Here is an 11,922-nt window from a genome sequence, read left to right as displayed (position 1 = left end):
CATCTCACACCCGTCAATACCGTCTGATGTGATGGTGTCAATATTGCAATATTGATTTGAAAGGGCAACAAGTTTGTTGAAAAAAAAAAAACCTAAAAAGGTACTGTCTGTGTGTTGTATTTTCAATTACGGTGATTTTGAGTGAATTTTTCTTTTCGCCTTAATCAAAGAGACACTTCTCACCTAAAAACCTGAACATTTTGTACATGCGAATGGCCGTATGGATATTTGGACCATTTTGAAGTGAGGTTCAGTTGAAAGGTTATAAACAATTAATATCCTTTGTAGCTTTTGGCACGACTTGAGTGGGGATGAGATTGATGAGTTCAGACTTAGACTCAGCTTTATTGTCATTCATTCAACCTTTATTTATACAGGTTAGTCTCATTGAGCCTTGAGGACTCATTTACAAGAGAGACCTGTTTTTAACAAAGAACACATGAGATACAGACAATAGACAGTCATATAAGAAGCACTTAAAATGAAAAAAGTAAATAAAAGAAATTATATAAAAATGAAATTGTCATTCAAGACATGGTGTGGTACAAAGTTACCCAGGACTGTGTTTAAAATGAGATAATATTCATTAAAAAATACCATAAAGTCACAATAATTAGATGAATATTGTACAACCTACACAGGAACAATAAATAGGAGCTAAAAATTAAAAAGGGGATCAGCTGTATAATAAAGTGCAGCAGCCAGCATTCATAGAGTCACACTTCTAAAGTGCTCATTGTTCAGTAATCAGTATTTGGGGTGCAGAGCAGTTCAGGAATTTGACTGCATCTGGATAGAAGCTGTTTTCAGTCTGGAGGTTTTGGCAGCGCAGCCTCCTTCTGGAGAACAATCTGTGTGCAGGGCAGGTGCACGGAGGATGCAGGTGACTACTATCCTGCACCTGGTGGTGTAAATGTCCCTGATGGTAGGTACGCTGCAACCGATGGTCTTCTGAGTGGACGTTACCACCCTCTGCAGCACTTCCTTCTCTGACTGCCACAGTGCAGCACAGAGGTTCCCAACCCTGTTCCTTGAGGAACACCATCCTGTGTGTTTTAGTTGTTTCCCTGCTTCGACACACCTGATTTGAATGGATGGGTGATTAACAGGCTTCTGCAGAACTTCAAGTGATTAAATCACTGAGGCAGGCGTGTTGGAGCAGGAAACAACTAAAACATGCAGAATGGTGTTCCTCAAGGACCAGGGTTGGGAACCTCTGCATAAAGGAAGAGGTTAGGAGCTAATGGCTGCCGCTGGTCTAAACAAAGCCAAGACCAAAAAGTATTGTCCTAAAACAGCTCCATTGTCTCCAAATGTCAAAGTGGTACACATGAATGCAATTTAAACACCTTTCCTCTGCTGTCAGTTATTTACATAGTATTTTATATTTGCAAGTGCAAATAACAGCAACAACAGCAATATTTTATATTTCTGTTGCAGTCTGGGGTCAATTTTGGCAGGAATTAATTACAACATAAATATAAGAATATATTTTTTGTAAAACAGTGAAATATATATAGTAAGTGTATCACCAATGGTGCTTCAGTAAATTTTCATTCATTCAACCTTTATTTAGACAAACAAGTCACATTGAGCCTAGAAGACTCATTTACAAGTGAGATCTGTTTAGACAGACAAAAAGTAGTGAAACTGGACATGTTAGATCAAACAAAACCCAATTCTTAAACTTCCTCACACAACAATCTTGAAAACTTGAATCTATTAAATATATATGATTGTGGTGGGGTGAAAGGTCACAGTGATGTTGTCCATGATATAAATGGACAAACAGTAGCCTAATGGTAAATATAGCACTTTTCTATCTTATAAATATACTTAAAGTGCTTTACAACAATCTGTGCCCTCACTGACCCATTCATACAGCACTCTACAAAACTAATCTGAATCTGTAGAAAATCAGTTTTAGGTCACATTCATACACTGATGGGACACACATCAGAGGCAACGAGGGGTTCAGTGTCTTATCCTCTTGCTCAAGGACACGACATGTGACTGCTAGTGGAATAGAACCCCCAACTCTCCCATTAAAGGACGACCCCTCTACTATGGGTGCACTGATAAATTGGCCGGCTGATTTATCAGCCCCGATTTCCTTAATTTTGGGAGATGGACCGATACTTACATGAGAAACCTATTTGATCTATTTTTTTGTAGTTTTAACAATTGTCTGAACTTCATTTATATTTCAGAGCACTACCTCGTGGCCAGTTAAAACAAGTTTGTACAGTTTATATGATATTGTTCCAAGGGTATGTTTTTCAATAAAATAAGATGGAAAATTGAAGGTGCGTTAGAACACCGGACAGTGTCGCTTAGAAAACAAAATCGGAACCGGCAGGTCAGGCATTTTTAGAAATCGGTGATCAGCCAGAAAACTACAATCGGTGCACCCCTGCCTCTAACCACTCAGTCCCAGCTGCCCTAACCAGTACAATGAAAGAACATGTCAGAATATAAGTGCAGCTACCATCTGAATGTGAAGTACCACATATTTTTAATAAAAACAACATCCAATGTGTAGTCTGACATTTTGTGTCCTAAACATTCATGGAGTAACACCAGGGACAACTTACAGTGGACTGTCTGATGGACAGATGGGGACAAGCTAGGGGACAAAAGGGTTAGAGAGATGTGAAGCTTGAGGATAGACAAGGTTTGAACAAACAAACCTGTGTCCTTGACCCCACGACCTTGAAATCAATAGAGATCATTCATGTGTCCAAGGGTCATCAGTTTAGAGCTCGGACAAGAAATTGTCCACAGACAGAAGGATGGATTTCACACACGAGTCAAGATTGTATTCAGTGATAATTTAATCTTACATTCGTCAAATAAAATGAACTTTCATTTGTCCGCACATCCTCTCACACAAACGTGTTGCAGTGAGTCTAATGCCAACTGATTCACCCCGTGGAAACTTCAGATACGACACAAAGAAAACACAGACAGCGACGAGCTCTAACAGCAGGGAGAAACACGAAGCGCTCTACCGTCCGACACGCGAGTCTCAGAGTCTTTGTCTTTATCGGCTGGTACCGTCATCTCGTGGGTTTACACCATCACCAGGCGTGGAGGTGTTCCGTCGAGGATGTGGTCTGCTGTCTTCAGGGCTCCTCAGTCCTCGAGGAGGAGGAACTACCACAGAGCCTTCGTCATGGAGGTGATGGGACTCGGTGCATAGCTGAAGGCTCTTCACAAACCAGATTCTGTCATTTCATTGGGCAGATAAAAACACATGATCACATCTGTCAATGTGACTACAGCTCAAACAGACGTGGGCTCTTTCAGCAAACATCATCGTTCCCTTCTACATTTTTGAGATACATTCAAATCACAAGTTCGGTTTTAAAAACAGAAGTCGACGTCGGCGCAAAAATGACAAAAAAATATATCTTTATTTCCATATGGTCAAGATTTCATTTGGGTTTATGTCAACGTCTTGATTTCTTAAACGCCACGCTGTCATTTCATTCAGTGACAATAAATCTATCATCAGACAAATATCCAGAGGCTGCTCCTCTGTAAAGTGTTTCCATCACGCCTGCTTCTACTGCAGATATGTGCCGTGATTGGTCAAAGTCTGCTTAATGACTCGCACCAACACAAAAACACGAGCTTTAAAAACTAACTGGGTGATTTAAGGACCGAAACTGAAAATAAATGGCAAACCAAAGAACCTAAAAGACTAACATTGTCCAATGTAATCCTATTTAATCTTTGCCATCTAAGATCCAGCAACATTTTAAATTAATGTAAAAAAAAAAAAAAAGTCAACTTTATTGTATTTCTTTATCATTACCTTCCTGTAGCTGGTGATGTCAGAGCTCCTTCAGCCGTACAAACACACATTGCTTCTGATAAATCCTTTTATAGAAATTATTGCATGAATGGCAATAAACAATAAAAGCTAACTATGCTTTAGATGGGCTTCTTGAAAATGATGCTTCCCTTTAAAACGCTGCACTAAAGAACCAAGAGAGTCGACGTATCTATTCACCGGAGCAGAAACTGGAGAATCAGTTGGCAAAATCAATGGCTTGAACTCCAAAAGTCTTTTGTCCATGTTGCACGACGCACACACGTCTACACGAAAAGCTCTCAAACACTCTCTCCTGTCAGCACGCTTCCATGTGCACCTTCTCAACCAAAAAAATAAAGAAGAATAGAAAAAAAACAAAAACATATTCACTCAAAAGAATGGCAGCACTCGTTTTAAGTTAGCGTTCACTCATGCATACAGTGGGATGTTGGGTCAGCTGCACACCAGGAGCGTTGGCCTCTGGATTCTCAGAGAGGAACTGGATTTTGCATAAAGTGTTTTTGATCTCCTCACTCCACCATGATAAAGCTTCTTCTTGTTTTTTTTTTTGTCGTAGTGGGGTGACAGATTCCAGAGGTACGATTTAATGCTGCCTAAACACTGACAAGTCCCAAGATTAAGAGTTCCCAAAAGGTGAAGTCTCCTGTATCTGTAAGAGAAGGAAGAAAAGGCAGGACAGCTGAACGTTTGGAAACAACACAAACGCATGTTTTTGTTAAATTTAGAGCTAAAAGCTGTCCACTTGTTCTGTACCTGGTTACACGAGACTAGTGCTAGACTGTCTTGAAGACGGTTAGCTACAATATCCACAGAGCTGTGGGAAAGTCCGTTCTGGTCTTGCTGCAGCTGGTGTGGGCTTCCCTCTGGGACTGTGTCGCTGCTGTCACTGTGGAAGTGGTTGTTGTTGCTGTTTGGGCACTTGCTCTTCGCTGGTGACGCGAAGGGGTTGTAGTCTCCTTCCAGGCTCCGATGAGGCTGCGTGTTGAACTCGGCTTGGAAAGACGAAAGCTGCTGCGTGACGCCGAGCAGGCCTCCCACCTCCACGCTCAGGATCACCCAAATGACATCTGCCAAAATAAATCAAGTCCTTTCTTAAACAAAGCCACAAACCCGTTTCTACAGAAAGAAAGCTTGTGTGCGAGTGTTACTGTTCGAATACAGTATTAATCAGCAGCCACACTGTCAGACAAGTGGACTATCCATCACTTATTTTACAGGTATTTTATGAATTTTCACTTGTTGGGACATTAATCACCAAAATAAATGGCTCTTATTTTAACAGGTTGTACTGAGGGTAATGCAGACTAAACTTCCGATCAATTTGTCTTGATTAAGCAACATGTTAAGTATTGTAGGTGGTCATACAGTAAATCAACGGCAGATAGAACCTTTAGATAATTAGTGAGACAAACATGACAACATTAATGCCATAAAGCTGCTTTCCCAAACTATTCTGAAGGGAGATAAATTATGAGAAATATCTTTGCTATGCTTGAAAGCACAAATGTTAGTGTCTGAATAGGGCTGAGTACCGAACCGAGGTTCTTAAATGGCACCCACCGAATTGCACCGGTCGGTGTATGAATTGAAACGTCTCTTTTTTCGGTGTCAAGTTTTGCTATTGGCTGTAAGATGTCACGTGGTTTCAGCACGCAGGCAGGTAAAACACCAGACATATGACAAACAGACTACGTGCTTACACCCAGAGCTGTATAGAGCTGCCGCACCTAATCTATGTATAATGTATGTCTATGGTGCTGGTGACGCCCACAGACGGGGTTCGCATGTGCAGCTCGTGTTGTTGAACGGCTTCAACAACACACGAGCAGAAAGTTGCTCCGTGTTTTTCTGCAAGAAGACAGATGGACAGCAGCCTCCACCCTCATCCTCTCAGCGTTAGTCAGTCTGTGTGTGTTAAACGGAATCAACATCTCCACGACCGGAGTCGTCTTCATCAAAGAACTCCCGAGGACGGAGCTGAGTCTGTGTTTCAGCTGGTGAGTTTACGTTTGTTAACGTTACTGCAGCTTAACATGTACATCGCGGTGAATTAAACTAGGATCCATGTAACGCTAACTTTAAGATACTAGTGTGTAAATTTATAATATCTACGTGGCTAGCTAAACTCAGAAGCTAACTAAAGATTGACAGTAACAGATGAAGCTTAGCTTGTCAAACTGCTCATCCATCCAGTCAGCTGCTTAAACAGTTCATCTAATGCTCACGGTTTATGTTAATGTTCTCCTCACAGGAGGTTCTGATCCAGATGTGAGGACAGAGACAGACAAAAGAAAAGTGATGTGTGTGTGTGTGTGTGTGGGGGGGGGGGGGGGGGTGGGGGGGGGAAGGCTGGGGGGGGGGTCACAGGACAATCACAGACTTTGTTGTTAAAAGTTTGTTGTCTTTTCTACAGTGGAGCTGCATGGTGTAGGTATATTAAGCTGTAAAGGATTTTGTTGACCAGTTCAGCTTTTATCTCTCAGCCTAGATAATGTTTTTTGATCAATAATAACACAACCACGTTATTGTTGATGTTTTGTTCTCATGTCAATTAGGGAGATGATAAGAGCACTAAACACCAGAGAACAACAGAGAAGATTCAGGCAGAGACACAGAGGTGTAGATGTCTGCATCAACCCTACCTCAGTGAATCTAGTGACCTGCTGGTGGGATGTGAGGGACAATATGTCAGTGCTGTCAAACTGACAACCAGGTATCTGTGTGTGCAACAAGCATCATCTACAGCCTCAGAGTGAACATGTTCTACTGCTGGAGACACCATCAGCCAGGAGTGGGCTTGTTTGTGTCCAGAGAAAACAGGCATGTTGATGTTTCTGAAGAAAAACTGTGAAGTGAAAAGGTCCTCAGTGTGTAGCAGTGAACATTAGACACTGACGTGTCACTGGTTGTTTGCAACTAGAAATTATTTGTTTATTTTAATGTAAGAAAACTGCTTGGAATAGAAATACCAAAGTTAAAAAATAAAACTCACAATATGTACTGTAATGTGTAACGTAATTTTATTCTTGTTAGAATTAATAGTAATTACAAAATTGGTACCGAAAAAAGAACCGTCCAGGAACCGACACCGACTTTTTTTTTAGAAAAGGTACCTATGTCCTATGTACCTATGTCTGAAGTTAGTCAACCCAATATAAACTCTGTGCTTTGTTTGGGACCAGCTAGGTTTAAAGTTGATCAAAAAGGTCAAACTTGTAAAGTTCCACAGTCTGAGTAAAATAAATCCATTATTATTACCTCCTTTTGGTTTCTGTACCACTGCAGTGGGAAAGCATACATTCTTTTGTTGTGCAAATTTTGCATTGCTTTTAAAAGCAAATTCTCATCAGAAGGGCTGCAGATCAATAACTTTATAATATTTTACATCTTAAATAGAACACTTGACTAATAATTGGGGATGGTACATTTCCCCCTGTAGATGGATGTTTGGCTCCAATATCCTATGTGTTGTTGAATGCACTCGATTAATGGATTTGCTGTTAAAGTGCATTAAAAGTAGTATCTCGCTGGGCTGCAGCTGTTGGAGACCAGTTAGTTTTCAGCGTTCATGAGGGAGTCTCTGAAATGTGAGATACTAATAAAAGCAGCAACCACTAAACAGGCAATGTATTTAAAAGTACCGTAACAAATCCTTAACATTAGTGTCTAAAACCTTCCGACGCAAAAGAAGAAAGACCAGGGTTTATGGTCAATGTGAGAAAGTTTAATTGGTCTCTTTAAACATGAACTCAGGGTTTGTGTCTGCTGTGTTGTGTATTCACAACTTGGACCAATTCAACATATAGCTTTGGAAAAAATATACCAAAAACAGAACTACTGACCATACATAGCTTGACGTCAGTCAGAAGTTTAGGTTTTGGGGAAAAAAGCTACAAATCAGTTTGCTGAATGCTTTTTTTTTTTTTTCATCTTTAGAAAATTCTACGTCTACTTTAGTAATGAAGCCTTAAGCTTTTTTATTTTTACACACGCAAAGAAGAAGTCAAGTTTTGACGATGTTTTCCAGAGGGGCTACATGTGGTTACAGCTACCCTCTTCTTGTCTTTTTCCAGCCAGGTACCTCGTATCAAGTCTGAACAATGTCTGAATGAGATCGTACAAGTAAAACAAGATTATTTGGAGAATTTATAGCAGGCAAAGCTGCATGCTGGCTATTACTTCATTCTATCTCTACTGTTTACTGGTTTATTGTTTCCCACTTTTTTGTTGATTTCTGCATAAAAGGTCATCTCTATAAACTATGCAATGTAGGTTTACTGTCTTTACCTCCATAGAAAAGTCCTGTAGCTGTGCACATTCTCCACTGGCCCTGGTACATGCCTGGAGCCACAGGGCTGTGCATCTGCACACTGACATCAGCCATTTCCTGAGGATCTAAAGCGCGCACCATCACCATGTTCACATGACCAAACTGATCTCCCCCCACGTACTTCAGAGAAACGCCAGGAGGCCACGACTCTGCGCCTGAAAAACACACATACCAATGTGTTGACCTAACGCAACATGCATGACTGGAATCATTTTCTATTGTAAGACCCAGAGTCTGCCTTCTACCGTGCACTTCACGTCACTGTTGCAGCTAGCTTACCCGTGTTCTGTATCCTCCAGGTCTTTGTGAACGTCGTGTCAGGCGGAACGGACTCACCCTCACCGATTGTGACGTCTTTTACAAAAGACATGCATGGTGCACTGATGTTGGGACTTTCAAAGTCGTAGTAAGCTCCAATGGCTGCCTGTAAATTCCTAAGATACAAAAAAAAGAGAGAAGAAAAGCACTAATTAAGATGATCAATACAGAGTCCAGCACAAATCAAATGCAATTCATTTGTATGATTTCCAGCAAGTTTCCACAGAAATGAATTCATTCTAAGTACGTTTTGGTTTATTTTTAAGGACTATTGTTCTTAAATCAATTGCCTTTAATCAATAAGGTGGACTAGTGACCTCCTGGGAGTAGCCTGCCTCTCTAACTGAATGCCTGCTGTGATAGGCCTCAGCCCCTGTGACCCTGAACACAATGAGGCAAATCCAGAACAGCTGATAAATGAGTGAAGGATTCTGTCAATAGTGCCAGAAGAGGTTATACAACTTTCTGCATAATAATTTTCATCATTTGTGTTATGTGCAACTGTCTATAAAACATGAAAAAGTCCAAAATACAACATCATGAGACAAACATGACTATTCTGAAAACATCTGAGACAGTTCGACTGAGTCATCGTTGTTTTTATTTTTGACCACAAAGTTTTTATTTTGATCAGTTTTCTCCAGTAAAGGAGGAATCACTGAGGTAATGTAACTAAAAATATGAAACCACTTATTCACCAAGCTGCATTTTTTTCTCCTTCTTTTTACGAATGTTGAATTTTTAATTATAAAAATGTAATTTTTTTAATTATTTTCAAATAAAACGTTTTACCCGTTTATCCAACAAAGTTAAGTTTGTTGCAGTTCCTCAGACTGAAGAAGTCTTTTGGACGAAAGACGAAACGTTTCAATATAAAAAATCCGTCCGGAGGACCCGACTTAACTTTGCTGGATTTTTCTGCCTGGACTATTGAGCATGAATCAGGGTGTTCTACCCGTGTAGTTCTGAGTCCATTGTGGCCCATTTATCACATTAGGTTTTTCTTTTTTTTCCATTTAGGACATATGACCGCTCAAGTCATCTTTAGAGTTCAGTTTTATTATTAAAACTTTATTTTACCTGAGGGGAAAAAAAATCCATTCAGATTAAAAACCTCGGGGCAGCACAGTGGCGCAGTTGGTAGAGCTGTTGCCTCTTAGCGAGCAGGTCGCCCAGGTTCAAAACCCGGTCTAAGGACCTTTCTGGGTGGAGTTTGCATGTTCTCTCCGTGCATGCGTGGGGTTTCTCCGGGCATTCCGGTTTCCTCCCACAGACCAAAAACATGCATGTTAGACTGATTGGTAACTGTAAATTGTGTGTCCATCATGTTTTCTACACTGATTAATTTTTGCTTCAGACACAACTGTTGTTGTAACATCTCAAGGACTCTGAAGAGAGCGCTGAATTCATTGTAAATAAAATCTTTTACAATTAAATCAATAAAAAATCAATAAATTGTCTCTAGGTGTGAGTGAGAGAGTGAATGGTTGTTTGTCTCTATGACCCTGTGATGGACTGGAGACCTGTCCAGGGTGTCCCCCGCCTCTCGCACAGTGATAGCTGGACATGGACACCAGCGACTCCCGCAACCCGAAAAGGAAGAAGCGAGTAAAGATAATGGATGGATGGATGTCAAGCCAAATGAAAACGTGTGTTGATCTGTCACTTTTACTGCATCATTTATCTCCATTATTTGATGTGAAAACAATTACTCCTCAAATTTATACTAATTATTTGACACAAAAAGTAGCTGAATGAAGATGAAAGATATGTAATCAATAGTTTGATCAATATTTCTACATTATGTTCTGCTGTTTGTGGTCTGTCCTTTTGTTATGGTTTAGGTGTAAACTTTATTTCATCTTGAGGTGTTTATCTTTAACCAATTACACTGTGATACGTCTGCTGGTAATAACACGATGAATTCAATGCAAAGCTGAGCACCTAAACACTGAAGGGCAGCAGGAAGACGACAAAGAATAATTATAACTTCTGCATTGATGCATAGGAAATATTTAAGAATGGCCAAACAAACCCCAAACAGATTAGTTTCATTCTCATACCTGTGCATTGCGAGCTGTTTCATTTTTGAAAATAAGCCTCTAGAGGAGTGTGGAAAAAAGCACTCTGTTGCAGATGTGCTCAGTTGGTGGCATTTACCTGACATTTGAAACTTTATATAAAGCTGTGCGTTTGACTGAAGAAGTTAGGCTCGCAAAACTCAAAACATCCAACAGAAATTGGCCACTTTTATGTTGATAATACATTAAAAGATTAAAAAGGTAGCGAATATCTCAACAAACTACGATTAAAAACTAACCAAAAAAGTAAACAAATAAATAATAATCTGAAAAATTTATTCTATTTATGTATGGATGGATGGATGTATGGATGTATGTATGTATGGATAGAAAATTTTAGTCGCTTAACAAGTCTTTTTTTCTGAGATGGGGGTGCTTTTTACGACAGGGATACATTTTTCGGCAGAACACCGGAACACAAATTCCGTAAAAATAAACAAACCACAAAATAAATGCATTTGTCAGCCATTCTTGATGAAAATAACTATCTAAACTCTGCCTAAACCTAGTGAGTTTAAATTAATCCAGATTAAAAAAAGGGCCACAACATGAGTGAACGCTGCTGGATTATGTAATAAATTGAAGCTACTGTTGCACTCACCTTTCGTACAAGCGAATATATTGGATGAATTTTGATTATCGACACAAAAATGTCTCAGACTATGTTGGCGTAATACAACGGAATAACAAAATAAAAGTGTGGTTTTAAAAGGTATGCAAATGTGTCGGTGACACAGGCAATCAAAAGTCAGCCACTGACTCAGCTAGTTACGTTACGACACCGTCGTTAGTCGCAGTGTTCCCGTTAATATGTCCAAACGCGAGAGTTCGGTAGCGAAAAAAAGGGTCAAACTTTAACCATTTTATTTATTTTTAGACATTTTACATAAGTGTAGCTAGAACAGCTGTTACATAATCCGCATCTATTCACTAACATCGGCCGAACGCAGCAGGCCCGACGAATCCCCGAGCTCACCAGTTCGTCATGTCCAGAAAGAAGGCGCATCCGGCCGGGTTCAACTGAAAACCGAGCAGCCTCTGGAAGTCCGATATTAAGATATCCTTGTCCGTTGTGCCCATGCAGCTGAATTTCTGCATGAGCTCCTGATCCAGGTCCAGGTCCAGGTCCATGCCCTCCATGAGACGGGATTCGATCTGGCAGATACACACACACACACGGGAGAGGGGAGAAGGGGGGGACTAGGACAAATTTACACCGAGGCCTCGACTTGTCATAACAAAAACTCGACAACAGAACCGAGCGCGCATGTCACGTGACCTGACTGACCCCCCCCCCCCCCAACCCCCCCCGTGGGTCTGTTTGGAACAGGTGTCAGGCTTCCTTATCGGGG

General features: G+C 40.5%; 1 protein-coding gene across 1 annotated transcript; it reads right to left on the bottom strand.

Annotated features, from left to right (window-relative positions):
* Positions 1-4,379: 4,379 nt before the first annotated feature.
* On the bottom strand, positions 4,380-11,823 carry LOC119416817 (protein ILRUN). Its single transcript, XM_037684003.1, has 5 exons — positions 11,547-11,823; positions 8,451-8,605; positions 8,129-8,326; positions 4,595-4,908; positions 4,380-4,490 (listed from the first exon to the last, which is right to left on the bottom strand). Exons 1-5 carry the CDS (start codon positions 11,708-11,710, stop codon positions 4,458-4,460), a joined length of 864 nt encoding a protein of 287 aa, XP_037539931.1. The 5' UTR covers positions 11,711-11,823; the 3' UTR covers positions 4,380-4,457.
* Positions 11,824-11,922: the final 99 nt, after the last annotated feature.

This window comes from Nematolebias whitei, chromosome 11, assembly GCF_014905685.2.
Source record: "Nematolebias whitei isolate Nwh7 chromosome 11, NemWhi1, whole genome shotgun sequence".
In the NCBI taxonomy this organism is placed as follows: Eukaryota; Metazoa; Chordata; class Actinopteri; order Cyprinodontiformes; family Rivulidae; genus Nematolebias; species Nematolebias whitei.
The sequence above is the reverse complement of the archived record's forward strand: the minus strand, read 5'-3'. Positions and strand labels throughout refer to the sequence as shown.